Source organism: Boleophthalmus pectinirostris, unplaced genomic scaffold, assembly GCF_026225935.1.
Source record: "Boleophthalmus pectinirostris isolate CB_2022bp ecotype Guang Dong unplaced genomic scaffold, ASM2622593v1 HiC_scaffold_8, whole genome shotgun sequence".
NCBI classification, from domain to species: Eukaryota; Metazoa; Chordata; class Actinopteri; order Gobiiformes; family Gobiidae; genus Boleophthalmus; species Boleophthalmus pectinirostris.
Window position 1 is genome coordinate 24,882,798 of NW_026571515.1, and position 17,337 is coordinate 24,900,134.

The 17,337-nt window shown below is 40.3% G+C and overlaps 1 protein-coding gene across 2 annotated transcripts; it reads left to right on the forward strand.

Annotated features, from left to right (window-relative positions):
• Positions 1–6,583: 6,583 nt before the first annotated feature.
• Positions 6,584–11,322, forward strand: LOC110164884 (potassium voltage-gated channel subfamily A member 3). 2 transcript variants are annotated; one of them, XM_020930021.2, is made up of 4 exons: positions 6,584–9,088; positions 9,173–9,285; positions 10,521–10,589; positions 10,673–11,322. In XM_020930021.2, the coding sequence occupies exon 1, from the start codon at positions 6,699–6,701 to the stop codon at positions 8,286–8,288; it is 1,590 nt and encodes a 529-aa protein (XP_020785680.1). In that variant the 5' UTR covers positions 6,584–6,698; the 3' UTR covers positions 8,289–9,088; positions 9,173–9,285; positions 10,521–10,589; positions 10,673–11,322. The 2 variants fall into 2 exon arrangements, with proteins under 2 accessions (XP_020785680.1, XP_055021817.1); XM_055165842.1 differs by having other exon boundaries at positions 6,584–9,285.
• Positions 11,323–17,337: the final 6,015 nt, after the last annotated feature.

A 17,337-nucleotide genomic window follows, 5' to 3' on the forward strand; every position in this document is an offset into this window, starting at 1 on the left:
TCAATAAGAGTCCATTTTGTGTTATATGTCAAGCATATCCATCCAATCTATCTGTTTACTTGTTCCACTGGCGAGGTTTAGATCTGGCTGCTTTGTGTATTGCCTCTGTTTGATGGGTGGAGTCTGGCTTTATTAGACCAGTATAAATCGGATCTAATGTAATTATCCAGCAGCTGGTCTTAGTCTTACTCTATTGTATTGGATTCCAGGGGTTTAAGTAGGACACAGAAAACACTCTAATTAATAGATAATTATCAGGGTTTATAATTCATCAAAGTCATGCATGATCTCTGGGGCTTTAATTTGGATTGTGCACAAAATCCTCTGTTTATCAGCACTCTGTACCATCTTCAAATGTCATAGTTTTTTGTTGAACATGTCCTGATTCTGTTATTTGTAAATGACAGCTGAAGAAGAAGGGAAGCCCCACTCTCTTCACTCACGTGCACTCAAGCAGCAGATGCCTGGCTCTGGTGGGAATGGTATTTATAATGCATACATATCGCCTGCCGCTACTTCTTCTTCATATTTATGAAACCAGAAAACCAGTCACGGGATTTGAGTTGAAAGAATAGCTTGCACTTCTTCTTGTGCATAGTTTTAAAATGGTTGTAACATAAGCAAACATTTGATCTTATGCATTTTTCTCTCTGGTTAAGAATACATTAAAAGTAATCATTTTCTCCTGTGCTGACCCCTTGTGACTAGATTTAGTATCTGAGGACCTATGTGATTTTGACAGATCTACAGGTTGTTCTAGATTCACTTTAAAACTTTTTTAAACCTAATTTCTAAACTGTATATCTTAAACTTAAACTGCAGAGTTGCACATGCCCCACTGGAGCATGTTCACAGATCGGGGTTAAGCATAGTGGACACCGCGTGGGAAAATACATGGGCTCTATAAATATTACAGTAGCTTTATTTTTAACTTTCTTGTGAAACAGAGCACAGCAATGATAAATTACTGTTGTTTGGGTTTGTTTCCAAGTAAGAATTCCAATGGACATTTCCAACCAGTAACATTTAAATGCATTTTGAACTATGCTAACATCTTCTCCAGACAGGAACCATGTGTGTAAATTCAATTACAAAAAAAAAGAGAGAGAAAATCTAACAGTTTTTTTTAAGTAGAGTATGCAATATGCAGTATAATAAGCATGCTGAAAGATAGATTTTTTTCGTAAAGGTGCACTATGTAATTTTTCTGGTACAAGTCAAGCACCTGCTTGTGTCTATGGAGATATGCGAGGGAGATTGCTTTTGCTGGAATGTACCACAGTATGGCATTAAAGTTACTTATTACCGGTGTTTTTTTTTGTTTTGTTTTTTTACAGTGAAACAATAGCTTGAAAAATATGCATTCTAGTATAAGATGCCTAGCCTGAATCATTAGCCGGTTTCACTTCATGGAAACACTAACCTCACAGCATTAGTTTTGTTCGCTCGACTGTAGGCGGGTACTTTTTTTTATATAACCAATCGCTGCTATTTGGTCATGACCCCAACGTAATGCGCCAAATCCCATAGGAAAAAGGGCAATAACGTCTTTCTCCTTGATAAAATTCATCAAACATTCTGTTAGTTCCGGCTTTAAATCCTCAATCTCAGGAATCGTTGACAACACAGAATGTCTGTCTTCGTCTACATCAATCTCGACCGCTTTGTTTACTGTTGTGCTGTACCACAAAAGGGACCCAGATAGGCTCTTGAATTTAACATCATGGCCTTCACAACTTCTTGGGTTCTTGCAAACCATCTGGTGTATTCCGATTCCTGACCTAGTCACTGGAGAGAAATTAAATTGAGCAGAGGCACTAGGTGGTGCCAGCCTGGCTATAAGCATCCCCCCTCTCCACAAATCTAACCTTTAATTTGCCATTGTGCTAGTCTCTATTGAAGGTTTAATATCATACTGTGAAAAATTTTCAGGCAACGGAATAACATTTCCATGTTGGCGGATCCTCCACTCGGAAGGTTACAGTGCACCTTTAAATAAATCAAATAAAAACACTTATTTTTCTTTATTTGGTTTGAAGTAACTCTTTTCATTACATAAAACTCTAAAATAATGGGAAAAGTAGTCCATTGTTCACATTAATGGCCACAAGTCATAGTCATATCGTGTCTCCTCATCTCTCACCCTGTTGCCGCGGTTACAGTTGGACAGTCCTTTGTTTTACAGATGGGCCTGTCCTCTTCTCTCTGTGTCCTCTTCCCCCTTCTCTGCCATCTCTGTCATGTGCAGCTGCCCCCCTCACCGCTCACATGCTAATATGCTCCCATAATTAGTCTGTGCAGGTTCTCTCACCATATGGGCCCTTACAAACACACAAAACACCGCCCTTGCCCGCTCATAAAGGTGATTCATAAGAGGAAGAAAGACCTATTCAAATGTACTTTTAATGTATATGGTAATCCAACCTTAAAAGGTCACAAGCCACTGCGCCCTCTCTATGCAAGAAGGACATCCAGTGTAAAAGCTAGGCCTAATCAGAATATAAAACAATCTACAGCAATATTGATGATTCTTTAAATGTGACAAGCACTTGAAGAAAAGCATTTTAAACATTTTTCTCATATATTTTTTCTTGACTCAAATCCAGTGCCTTTAGATTAAACAATCCATTCTTTTCATTTGCATAACTGGTATCCAATACTGTATGTGTTGCATCAGATGGATTAGCCCCACGCCACTGCTCCCTGGAGAGTGTCTGTCTGCTGCTGGTGCTTTCATCCTCCTGTCTCCCCACACACGACCACAGAATGGGTTTCCCTTTTCCAACAGCTCCATGAAAATACAATCAAGTGACCTAAATATCCAAGGCTCAGTGTAATTCAAGCAGAAATATGGATGGAGTTATACACCAAAACACATGCTGTTAAGATTTCTGTAGCTCTGATTCTTAACATTTACAAAAAATACTTTATTAGTTACTTTGTTCTTTCTTTATTTTCTATTGTATTCCTTGAAGTATCTGAACTAAAAGAGACTATCATCCATCGAGTTTTTGAGGTTTTGATTTCCTGTTTACGGGTGCAATTTTGTACTATTCCCAATTCAAAAGATATAAGATAGAAGATATAATATTTTTGAATAAATTATTTTGCATCACTCTGAAACCCATGGACACACCAGACCATAGCAAGTTCACATCTTCATGATTGTCTATGCTATGTTTTGTAATGCATATTTGCTTTATTACACATGCGCACATTGTTTAGGCCCAAAGGTTTTACCTAGTTGAGTTAAAAGCTTTGTGTTTTCAGTTTTTCCAGGAACTACATGGAGTTGGGGAAAAGAGAATCGGCTCCGAACATCCAAACCTGCTCATTTTCTCAAATGCAACCAGATGTGCATGACCTCCTCCAGCTGAGCAGCTCTCCCTGTGAGTGACCCATTTCCTCTGTCCTGTCTTAGACCCAAAACTGCAGAAAGCATCCAAGTGTAATGTGTGCAAGGTAGCCTCATTTTTGGAAGGTTAATAAGGGACTGGAAATAGGTCTATATTTAACATTGAGTTAGGAAACCACATTAAAAGCCCTTTGGCTGTCCCTGTGAATTGTCCCAGTAGAAAGCCTGGCCCTTTTAATAGTACCTCGCTCACTCTCAATAGGCAGACAGCTCTATACAGCCTTTGTTCTTCAGTCTTTACTGTCAGTATGATGTCAATACTTAAATTCAATGAATGTCAACACTGGTGCTACATTTACACTCAATTACAAAGATGCAAATGTATATCGTTTGAGAAATTAGATCTAGATTGATCTAGACAGCACTACTTATTTGTCAGTGGGGATTATGGCCAAATAATGTAATTATAATAATACATTGGGGAGAACATAATTAAAATTCACATCTGAAACACATTTTATGTATTTGTTTCAGGGACAGTACATATTAATGAGCATTTCTTTAAGTATGCCAGAATTAATCAGGATACTTTCCTGGTTAATTCTGGCATATTTACTGATTTTTTTTCATCTGTAGTCCTGTGACAGATGTTAATGTTGGCCTAAAAGACAAAAAGGAAAACATGTATTCATTAAGCAAATATTTACACATCCAGGTACAAATAACACTGCTGGTCTGTCAAACCTCAAACAATAAAACTGAATTATATATGTTTTTTAAGTTTTATTTGTACATATTTGAGTACTGTTTCATAATGGGGGTATCTCCTTCTCATTAGGTGGTAATTAGGGAATGCTCTCCATTTTGATTGCTTGTCATTTTGTCATTTACCTGCTCATTTGCAAGTCCCCTCAAGCACCCTCGGCTGGCAAACATGTTATTTCATATACAAGGAAATCAAGATCTAAGTGTTTTAACTTGTAACAAACCATTACTGGAGTGCATGTTATTGTGTTACACTTTAGCCAGAGGGACTTCAAGTGTCAAGTCCGGTGTTTCCACACATTGTCTAAACTGACAGGAGACTTCTCAGATTAGGCCAGTCATCCAATGCTCATTTAATTTAATCTAGAGGAAGCAGATGTTCACTAGCGTCAAACACAGCCACTCTTCTCAATTAGCACAGGCCCTTCCCCTGCTTCCCGTCCACTGTACTTAGTGTTGTGCTTTTCTACTTGTTGATCTATGCGGAAGTGCAGATGTGCTGAGCCTTAAGGTGTTTAGCTGTAGCATATGAACAGGCAACTGTCAATTTGTCTAGGTGGTCTACATTAAGATTTAAGCACTGTGTTTTTAACAGAAGTGCTGCCAAAAGCATATCGTGTACTCTATTGTTACACTTGTCCAATACAATAGCCTATATTTAAACTCAGTGTAAAACTCGATGCTAAATCAAATCCAGTACAAAGAAGTATTGTAACAATTTGCAAAGAATAAGAATTTGTGATTAAATCAGAATCTGTGATCCTGCATTACTAGATTACATAGTGAAGTATTTTGCAATAACATACTAATTAATGTCACACTGTGGAACATTCCATTCAAAGCAGTAACATTCCCATGGAGACAAACAGGTAGCAGGCCCAGTACCAGAAACATTACGCACTGCACCTTTAAGTATAAAATGATGTTAAGTTATTTAGTGTTTTTTTATTAGGTTAAAATGTTTCAGTTTGATTTTCCTCTGAACAGGAATAACATTGTGATATCTCCAGTATTGAACCAAATTGTGATCTGTAATGGTGTTATATCATTACAATTGTAATAATTTATGCATATTGTCCATTTAATTCCCTGAGTTGTATGTACACTTGTATCATTTGCCTATCTGTGACATATTTTTCCTAAATTATTTGCAACCTAAACACTGGACAGAGACAAAGTTCTGCTCTGTACAACTCTCTAACTGAATAAAGCTAATGGTGTGGATTGCATTGTCAATTGCTTTTGACACAGGTCCTTGAATGTGAAATATATTATTCTAATTATACTTTTGGCCATTACAATCATTATAGTTTCAAGGACCTTTTGCACATTTCTCAGGACATGTCCATAAAGTGGCAGCAGAGCAGCATTAGAGTGACATGGCATTGATTGGACTCTATGTAAACTACAGACAAATGAACACGTCTCAATCCTCTCATGGGACACTCATTGGCTGAGTGACTGAAAAGGACACACACGTATTCACTGCATTTAACAGCACATCATCATATACTGGCTTCCACACTGAAGAGAATTGTAATTGTATTTTTTACACAGAAATATTACTGTGTATTGTGTATGATTTTATGTTTGTTTGGGCATGTCGCCTTTGGTCTCCACACAAACCTCAGTGCTTCTCTGTGATTGGTGTGCGTACCACCTAGCAGGCCCCATTTATATATAGTATATTTATATTTATTTATTTATTTGGGAATTAGTGTTTGTATACACATCTGTGAGAGGGTGGAGCTGAAGTTAATCCTACGGAATCACATCTCAAGTGTGAAATGCAAATCTCTTTTCCTGTGGGCTACTTTTGTTTGTGCTTTTGAGTCATTAAGGTTAGGCTGTGCAACCTGATGCAATATTGTTCAAACTAGTGTCTTATTCTATCTCAAGCTCTTTTTAAAAAAAACATGATCTTTGTTTTGGTTGTACCATTTGTTCTTTGCTCTGCGACAAAACAATGTTATCTGAAGAAAATGAACAGGTTGTTTCTATCTTTTCTGCCTTCTCTGTCTCTACCTACCTGCCTCTCCCTCATCACGTACCACAATTTTCCCCTGGACACACATGCACATCAATTAAAAATGTATATGCATTTTGTGCTAATCAGCCAAATAATGGGGGTAGACGATTAGAAGACGCCAAGTTGTACATGACGCACTCATGTTGTCCTTTTTGTCCGCGCAGTGACCTTGTGTATAGAGGAGAGTTGCTGTTGATTGAACACGCCTGATACAACAAGACTGGGAGATGGGCAGAGGGAGGCGGGCACGCCCAAACCATGGAGTTGAATGACGCCCGTCTGTTGCTTCTGGTGCCTTTTGGTGCGCTCTGCCATTGGATGCGCGCTAAAAAGGTACCCAGCGCCAGCGCGCAAGTGGGCGGGTGGAAGCTGTGTTTATAAACCCAGATCTTCTCTGTGGGCGGGAGCAGCAACAGTCGAGAGTGAAAGTGAAGAAAAGAGTGAGGTAGTCCGCGGCAGTGGAGAGACAAGGCTGTGGCGGCGGTTGTGGTAGAGCGGGGGCCACGGAGGGGGCGAGGAGGCCGCCCCTGTGTGCGTCTTCATCCGCGCATGGACGACCACCTCAGCCTCCTTCAATCACCCGCGCAGAGCGTGAACAAAACCCGGGCTGAAAACCTGGTGAACCACGGGTATACAGACACGGAGGCAGACGTGATGACCGTTGTGGCGTGTGACAATATGCTGGAAGAGTCGGCGGCCCTCCCGGGCCACCACTCACTGGACCGTTACGAACCGGACCATGAGTGCTGCGAGAGGGTGGTCATTAACATCTCCGGGTTACGCTTTGAGACGCAGCTGAAGACCCTCTCCCAGTTTCCTGAGACCCTGCTGGGTGACCCTAAAAAGAGGATGAGGTATTTCGACCCACTGAGGAACGAATACTTCTTTGATCGGAACCGACCCAGCTTTGACGCCATCCTGTATTACTACCAGTCTGGAGGGCGCATAAGGAGACCTGTGAACGTGCCCATTGACATTTTTTCTGAGGAGATCCGCTTCTACGAGCTGGGTGAGGAAGCCATGGAGAAGTTTAGGGAGGATGAGGGCTTTATAAAAGAAGAAGAGCGACCGTTACCAGAAAATGAGTTTCAGAGACAGGTGTGGCTCCTTTTTGAATACCCGGAGAGCTCGGGGCCAGCTCGGGGCATCGCCATCGTGTCCGTCCTGGTCATTCTCATCTCCATTGTAATCTTCTGTTTGGAGACATTACCAGAGTTCAGAGATGAAAACAGGGACCCAATCGCCATCACGCCTGTCATTAATGGCACGCTCCCTTACCTCGTGAGCCCCTTTTCAGACCCTTTTTTTGTGGTCGAGACGCTCTGCATTATTTGGTTTTCTTTTGAACTCCTCGTGCGTTTCTTTGCGTGCCCCAGCAAAGCTACGTTTTCAAAGAACATCATGAATATTATTGACATTGTGGCAATCATACCTTACTTCATAACTTTGGGGACAGAGCTAGCGGAGAGGCAGGGGAACGGACAACAGGCCATGTCATTAGCCATTCTGCGCGTAATTAGGCTCGTCCGAGTGTTCCGTATTTTTAAACTCTCGCGTCATTCAAAGGGGCTACAGATTTTGGGTCAGACACTAAAGGCTAGTATGCGTGAGCTGGGTTTGCTCATTTTCTTTTTGTTTATCGGTGTCATCCTTTTCTCCAGTGCCGTTTACTTTGCAGAAGCAGACGATCCAGCGTCAGGGTTTAACAGCATCCCGGACGCGTTTTGGTGGGCAGTGGTTACTATGACTACAGTGGGATACGGGGACATGCACCCAGTCACTATTGGGGGAAAGATTGTTGGCTCTTTGTGCGCCATTGCCGGTGTGTTGACCATTGCTCTTCCCGTACCAGTCATTGTTTCCAATTTCAATTACTTTTACCATCGTGAGACGGACGGAGAGGAACAGGCTCAATACTTGCACGTGGGCAGCTGTCAGCCGCTCGCGGACACGGAGGAACTGAGGAAGACTCGCTCATCTTCCTCACTAAGCAAAAGCGAGTACATGGTCATAGAAGAGCACGGCATGAACAGTGCGTTTAAACAGCAACCCAACTTCCCCACAACAACGACCACCACCACTCAGAACAACTCGCAAAACTGTGTGAATATTAACAAAAAGATATTCACCGACGTGTAGCTTTTATTGTAATTGTCCAGGAAGTGGTGTCAACACACTGTCGTTACGCACCAGCGCGTGCAGCAGCCGTGCCACAAGGAGAGCGAAAACAGAAAGAGCAGTTGCTTTGTGCGCAGGGATTTTTTACATAAATTATGTGAATTCATAGCCTAATTGTGTACCGTGCGCATGCGCGTTTGGAGAACCGAGTTATAGGCCTGTAGTCTAAGAAATAGCCTACTTGAGGAGAAAAACTGTTGTGCACTTTATTGTCTCAACAGGTGGAACTAAAAGCTTTTTATCCGTGGCAATGTAAACAGTAAGGATACTCACATTGTAATTACATGCGTTGTGTTCCGTCAGTCATGATTAGCAACCATTGAGTAATGCGCGAATGATGTCTTAAAACAAAGTTTAGCGTTCATTATATTACTAGACCGTTCTGTGTTATGCCTTTATTGTGCGTAAAAGTCTAGTCCAAATGCTACTGTCGTTACACAAATAACCCCTCGATGTAAAATGTAGCGTGTTATGCATCATGTCAACACAAAGAGGCCAGCCTCTCATGTATCAATGCCTCTTTAACGGCTCGAGACTCGTGTGAAGGAAAAAGACGCGCTGATTATTAAAGATGGAGCGCCTCTCTGTCGGATGCTTCAAATAGAGCCCGCTGGGTCTCCATGGTAACGTCTGAGTAACCCCGGTCATCGTTGCTTAGCACCCTTGTTACCACAGTAACCCCCCTGCTGGCGAGGATGCTGTGCTGAAGAGCGAGGACGTAGAAAACATAGCCTATAACAAATCCAACATCTCAATCCCCGGTAAAATACGATCAAATCTTTCAACAATTCAGTCTATGACAATGTTTTACTATTATAATCTACTGCCCCTGGGAATCATATTAGAAGAAACGTGGAGAGGCGAGAGCGTGGGGAATTATGAATGGAAGTGGAGCACGGCGGTCCTGGATGCACAATTCTGGACTCCCACTAGAGGCCGCTCTACCTCTATGAAGCTGGTGAGTACTGAGCAACTACCCTGTGTCACCCTGTCATGGTCATAAACCTCGTGTTTCTTACAGTTAGTAACTGGTTTATTGTATAGTCAATAAGGACCCATCCAATTTTGCTGACATGATGTCCTTTCCAGACGGTTGAAGTACTTGTACTGCTGCCATCTAAGCTTTAAAAGGATGAGCAAAGTCTCCTTAAATTCAGTTGTACAATTTTGCAACTAGTTGGAAAACTAAACTAAAAGGAAAGACTCCATTACACATGATATTGGCTGAGACTGGAAAGGACATTAGGCTATAAACAGTGTTGCCAGGTAGTCATTTTAACCTTCTTATGTTTGCCTCCCTCCACTGGCTACATCACCTGTTAATACAGCAGATGGCCCATACAGCATTATGTCTGTTGATGTGACCTCTGTCTTTAGACTTGTGGTCCAAAAAAAAAAGATAGTTTGAACCTGTTTTACATCAATAAACATTATCCTGCTCATTAACAACTAAATCGAAGTGTTACTGTCCAGTTTGTAGATGTAAGAACCCTGAGTGGCACTTTAAACCTCCATTCCCATGCAGATTCATGCCTAGATTTATGCAGTCTCCTCCCTGCATGTGATAGCTTTAATTGAAACAGGACTGTAGGCGAGAGGGAAATAAAAAGGCGGCACAGGTAATCTATTAATCAAACAGATCTAATCATGTTTAGTGCACAGTGTCCCTCCCTATGTGTATGTGTGTGTGTGTGGTTAATGCACCTCTGTCATGGCCCACTGATTTTCATTAGACCTGCCCAAGGCAAAGTTGGAGGGGTGGCTACGTTTATAACTATTGCTTTCCCTCTGACCCTTGACAATGGCTCATTTTTCATCAGTGAAAAAGGCAACACAAGTTATCATTTAAATGGGAGCAAATTTCTTAGGACCTTCAGCAGTCCTGTGTGGGCTAGAACCAATATTGATCATGACTGAAATATAGTTGGTGATTCAGGGTAAATTACTCCTTTGAGATCGTAAAGAAAGTATATATAGATTTTCAAACTCAACATGACAACAACTTAATCTGTAATTATTTAATATTATAGCTGTGAATATGGCTCATCAAACTGCTAGCTGAACAAAATAATCACAATTTAGACCTACACCTAAACTTGTTTTGCGCTCATTTTTGCATCTTCTATAAATTTTGATGATAGGTTGAAGACTCAGCTGAACTGTTTTTTTCTAACCTGCTGTGATATATTTCAGACGTGAGCCATTCCATTAAAGTTCAGGCCTCCTGGAATCCCAATGGGCTTACCTATGGATCCTATTTGGGTAAATATTGCTCAGTAAAACATAGTACCATGGATGATAAATGGTTTATATTATATTGACCTTTGATGACCTCTCTCGCTCAGGGATGCAGTGGAGGTGGTCTTCCACAAGACACAAAGAAGTTTGAAGTGAGCCCTTGTTTGTGCTGCACTTCTCAAACACAGATGAATCATGTGATGTTCAGCAGATCTTCTCTTCCATGGCACGGCTCAAAAAGGATATATACATAAAATCTTTTTTTTTTTTGGTCCTGCAGCATCAGAATTACCAAAAATTACCTCTGCAGTAATAATCTTAGCAACTATTTTAAATGAACTGACATTGGCCTCTGCAGCTTTTGTATGGACTGTATGAAGAAGTTTCGAAAGGCACTTTTCATTGCCGAAAGAAGTATTTGTACCTGCTGTGTAATAATGTGGAATTAAAAAGTTGCCAACAGTGTTTGCTTCAAATCAAAAGCCGAGGCCAACATTGATAATACTGTGATACCAATGAAAGACTGTTAACCATATGCCTTTGTCATATTTATGTGCTCTATGGTACAATACAATTTAATGTCTCCTATCAACCCGTGACCTGAAGAACAACACAGATAAATGCAATTCACTTTGTATATGTGTGCGTCGCTGAAGGGCTTTCCTATGTCCCAGAGTGCACTTGTGTTTTCAGATGGGAAAAGGCCCTGTATGTCAGTATTTGTTCTATGTAATTCTGTCATCAACATGACCAGTATAAGAAGAGTACTTTTCTTGTCATTATTTTTATGTAACTTAGGTACAGTGGATGTCATCTTATTCAGAAAAAAATCATCCCAAAAACAAACCAAGAATCTTGCTCAGCGCATATGATATCTTGATTATAATTTGATACACCCCATGTTGAATGCAGTAACCAGAATGCAGCAAAAGAGATTTCTCATTTCCAGACTGCTCTCTGACCTGTTGAGTTGTGTCTGGGCCCTGGGGAAAACTTGGTTTGGCCCAAGTGCCAGAGGGGTAAATATTAACATTCTCTGTTAGGTTTACTGCTGCTCCGCTGTCGGCTGTGTACCAGTATTTGTGCTTTATCGCCTGGGTGACCCCACAGCTTACTTCATAACTCTGGCTGTTGTGTGGCCATATATATAAATGTGATAGTGGACAAGTAGAATGGTATTCAATAAAAATTTTACATTTTTGGGGGAAAAAAAGAAGACATAGATGTTGTGGGTGAATTAAAAGGCAGTATTATATATAATACTAACTATATTTATAACAGCTCAAACTAAGATTTTTTGTATATGAACACAAGCGTATTTCATGCATTTACATTTACATAGAATTTTAATTTGTGCAATTTTTAATTACACATACCACTATTCATTACAACAACAAAACAAACAACAAAATTAAGGTCTTTTAAAAAATGTCTTATTCCTATTAAGCACAATTATAGTGCTTAAAACATAGCCTCGTATACTGCACATAGTTGCTTTAGAGATCATTGAAATACAGCACCTATGATGTCACTACCATTTCCCATCAGCCATTGAGCCACTTAGTTGCTATGGAAGGAATCTCCATAGCAACACAAGAGGGTTGTCGGAGGGGGGGGGGGAGTAAATGTCTTTACGCCACAACATCACGGTCACCTTCAGAAGACAGGAGCACGGGAGGAGGCAGGGATTCCTTGTTAAGATATATGTGCTTTATATAGGCCTGTCTACACTGAGTAATTTAACGAGCGTGTTCATGTGTGCAGCAGACAGATGGGGGCTCACTGGGGTCTCCAGTCATTTGGATTAGAGGGCTGTGCTGAATGCCAATATCTGCTGTTGCATATAGAAACATCAACAGCAAGTGCAAGAGACAAATCATCAAATTACTTCCTTAAAATCACAGTATTTGAACCAATTTCTGTTATAAAATAATCGCAGTAAGTGCTATAATAATTTATACATGCCGATTTACTATTTTATGTTTCTCCCTTCCACCTGCAACAGCTACAAATCTTTGTCCATCCACGGATATATTCATTTGCAAATTAAGTTGACATAATAGGTTTAGTACCAGATCTCCTTCCAGACAATCTCGGCAGAAGAGCTCACAAAAGCAGACTGACTTGTGCCCTCTTGTGGATTGATTAAAATAAAGATTATGGTTTAACTATTGTTACAACTACTACTGCTACTATTACAAATATTATAAAGCCATGTACAAGTAATAACAAGTATAAGTGCATTCAATACTAAGGTAAATTCTCCTCTCAAAACCATAATGGCCTGGTTCAGTTTATATTTTGACACCTTTATTGCAGGTATATTTTAAGTCTGTACCAGTAGGGATGGAGCACAGCCACTGGGAAAGCTGGTTGCTGTGGGTGATGATGCTGTTGCTAGAGCATCTTCAAAAATTGGATTACTCCTCAATGCTCATTGGTTGATCTGCAGGCAGTAGTCAAGGAGAATATCCTGACCTGTACATGATGTTCTGCTATTGATGTACACATATCCACGCCAACACTCGAAACACAGGCACATTTTCTAAATATTCATTACATTTTTCAAATGAACAAATAAAACAAAGGACAGAAGTAAACTCAAATCAATGAGGTACAAAAATCTCAATCTCGTAGAGGCAATTAACATTAGACAATTTGACAGTTGCAAACATACAAACAAAAAAGCATCCCACTCCATTCTCTACATTTATCCTCCCCAGCATCTCACACGCAGCACTGTCCAACATTCTTTCCTTTCACATGGCAGGAGTATTTGGTTCCTTCCGCATTTTCAGAATTAGCTGGGCTTATGTCACCAGTCCAGGTCTTTGCTGACACACCCACATTTTAATGACATTGGTAATTGTTTTTTGCTGATATAAATTTAAAACATTTACTATTCTTTTATTTTTATCAATATAAAAATATAATGTGGATATGTGTGTGTACTTACTTTGCTTTAGCATTTTTTTGCACGTGTTTGTCATTGTTGTACACGCACTTTCCTGGATACAGTAAATCCAAATAAGTAGAAGCAATGTTCTTCCTGGTTTAGGGGTGATCTGCTGTCACTCATCTGAATTGTTGCTGTCAAAACAAGTCCTGAGATAAAAACTTGGTTAGCGACAGCCGATGGAGAGATCCTACAGTGGTGCACTGGGCTGGATGACTCATCACATTGTTGCGGTGACCTTTATCTCTATAGCACTATCCATGTTGTTCTTTGAACAGGTCAAACCAATTTGGTGTTTAACTAATATTTTTCTACACATGCTCTTTAGATACACTTTTTAACTTAAATCTCTTATTACATATTTAGTTGTTAGGATCCGAGCACAGAAATTGCTGATGTTCTCCAGCAATGGTCTGACATTGCAGCGACAAGTTCCTGCCACTTACAGCAGCCAAACACATAATAAAACATGACTCCCAGACAAGGGCTGGTGTGCATTACATCTCTTGATTGGATTAAATTGACCAGACAGCACTTAACAGCAGCATGCATTTATGAAGGGAATTTGTAAATGCAGCAATGTCTTGCAAAACAATGTATAAACTATGACATTGTGCACCTCACGTCTGGTAATACTGATGACAATACTTGACTTGCAAGGTTTCCCCTCACAGCCAAACCACACCTCCTTGATCTGTTCAGTTCAGGTATTGATTTTTCCCTTTTTCTTGTTCTACGGCAGTGAAAACAACAGAAAGTAAATCCACCAATCAATAGTGGAGTAGTGTGCTGTGAAGTAAGGCTGTGATAATGCAGAGTGCTATTATCATCGTAATAATTCTGCACCCTGTATGAAAGTTGAGAACATACAAGGTCACACAGGGAAATGGACGTACATGTATGGTATATGACGAAATGGGTTAAAGATGGGTCAAAATCATGTTTGATGACTGATGTAACATTCCTGCAAGGGGAATGTATAATATTTATATTCCATTTTCTTTTCTACAGGGGTCCCCTCATTGGTGGCTCATTGTTGCAATGCACAGTGCACAAATCCACCCTAACACAAACATAGCCCTCCAAGGTCTATTCTTATTTTAGGAGCAAAGAAGCACAATTTAATTATTAAATTACGTTAATGTAATAAGCTTGGGATTTGAATAATGTGTCCAGTCTTTATTGTCAAATTTTGGTTTATACCGTGTGAATCATGGTGTATTATTTGATCATAACTTGTTCCTAATATAGGCCTATATTTTGTACATTTATTTGTTTGATTAGAAATAATTTTCAAAATGCCATGGTAATAGTTAACTTAATCCATGATAGATTTTAAACAGAAAAATACATATTTTTAAGATAAATTGTATTGCAGTGGTTTATGGGACATGTAAAGACATGTTCCCTGAATGCTGAGTTTGTATGTGGCGCTCTGTGTTTGAAAAGTGCTTAACTTACTTAGTTTCCACTTGCTTCTTTGTGTATGTTTAGTTGTATTCAATAAAAATATAATTTAGTCAAAAAAAGTATGTTACTTTTTCAGCGAAAACATTGACAAAAACAAATAAAATTAGTACTGCAAAGAAACTTCTAAAGTATTTGTACATCAGTGCTCACCTTCCGCTTCATAAGCGGAGGTCGTCTAGGACACAGCTCCTCCCTGCTGTCTCTGTCACAAGATACACCATACGCCTGTTTCTCCTTTGCCTCATCCCTCCTTCCTCTCTCTCCTCCTTCAGCACGCTTCTCTTCTGTTTGGAGAGAAAGGGTGGAGACTTTTTTGTGAGCGATGGATCTGCTGACTCACACACTGACAGTGCAAGAGAAAAGAATATTTAAGATTTTATATGAGGCATACATATTGGAGTATGTATATATATATATATATATATATATATATATATATATATATATATATATATATATATATATATATATATATATATATATATATATATATATATATATATATATATATATATATATATATGTGTGTGTGTGTGTGTGTGTATATATATATATATGTGTGTATATATATATATATATATATATATATATATATATATATATATATATATATATATATATATATATATATATATATAGCGGCTACGGCCAAATACCTGCAAAGAGTGAGGCAAGTCCTTAGAAGCCAGCTCAATGGCAAGAACAAGGTGCAGGCAATCAACAGCTACGCCCTGCCAGTGATCAGATACCCTGCAGGGATTGTAAGCTGGCCAAAGGAGGAGATACAGACCACAGATGTTAAGACACGAAAGCTCCTGACCATGCATGGAGGGTTCCATCCCAAATCCAGCACCCTGAGACTGTACGCAGGCCGGAAGGAAGGGGGCCGAGGACTAGTGAGTGTGGGAACCACTGTCCAGGATGAAACATCCAAGCTCCTTGAGTACATCAAGGACAAGGCCCCGGCAGATGAGGTGCTCAGAGAATGTCTCAGACAGTGGGGTCCAGAGGAAGAGGTGCTGGAGGGACCATCATGGCAGGACAAACCCCTACATGGGGCGTACCACCGTACCACCGGAACATAACTGAAGTGGCTGATATCAAGAAATCCTACCAATGGCTTGAGAGGGCTGGTCTGAAGGACGGCACAGAGGCACTGATCCTGGCTGCTCAGGAGCAGGCCCTGGGCACTCGAGCAATAGAGGCCCAGATCTACCACACCAGAAAAGACCCACGGTGTAGACTGTGCAAAGAGGCTCCTGAGACAGTCCAGCACATAACTGCAGGGTGTAAGATGCTGGCAGGGAAAGCATACATGGAGCGACATAACCAAGTGGCGTTCATAGTGTACAGAAACATCTGTGCAGAGTATGGGCTGGAAACCCCAGGATCAAGGTGGGAAACACCTCCAAAGGTTGTGGAGAATGACCGAGCCAAGATCCTGTGGGACTTCCAGATACAGACTGACAGAATGGTGATGGCGAACCAACCAGACATAGTGGTGGTGGATAAGAAACAGAGCAGAGCCGTGGTGGTGGACATCGCAATACCAAGCGATGGTAATATCAGGAAAAAGGAACACGAGAAGCTAGAGAAATACCAGGGGCTCAAGGAAGAGCTGGAGAGAGCCTGGAAAGTAAAGGCATCAGTGGTGCCTGTGGTGATCGGAGCACTCGGGGCTGTAACCCCCAAACTGGAAGAGTGGCTTCAACAGATACCGGGAAAAAACAATGGACATCTCAGTCCAGAAAAGTGCAGTACTGGGAACAGCAAAGATACTGCGCAGAACTCTCAAGCTCCCAGGCCTCTGGTAGAGGACCCGAACTGAATGAGGGTGAGAGAGACCTACCACCGTGGAAGGTGAGAAACACATTTTATATATATATATATATATATATATATATATATATATATATATATATATATATATATATATATATATATATAAGCTATGCCAAAGTCCATTCACTAAAAGGGAGGTATGTTTTTGTTTAGCCAAAGAAATACATTTAGAAAATTGAATGCAATATTTCTGTTTCTAGTCTACAATAGTTGAATGTTTGCCTTTTAAATGAGGCTCCTCTGTAGACCAAAAATGTCAGTGATCAATCAATCAATTTGAAGTGCAAACAACAGACCTAAACAACAACGCAGTTATAAAGTCACTCAGGTCATTACTTGGAAAGCATTCTTGAGTTTCCCTTTACGGTTCCATCTGGTCTGTCTGAAAACAACACAGAATCAATGCTCCCAATCTGGACAGACTTGACCCAACCTCAAGGTGAGAGTGAATATGAGGCACATGGGATTAAAGGCCCCAAAATTGTTTGCCATTCCTGAAAGCTT

Bases quoted from the DNA above. Each gene is read 5' to 3' on its own strand.
- LOC110164884 (XM_055165842.1), top strand. From the start codon at position 6,699: ATGGACGACCACCTCAGCCTCCTTCAATCACCCGCGCAGAGCGTGAAC.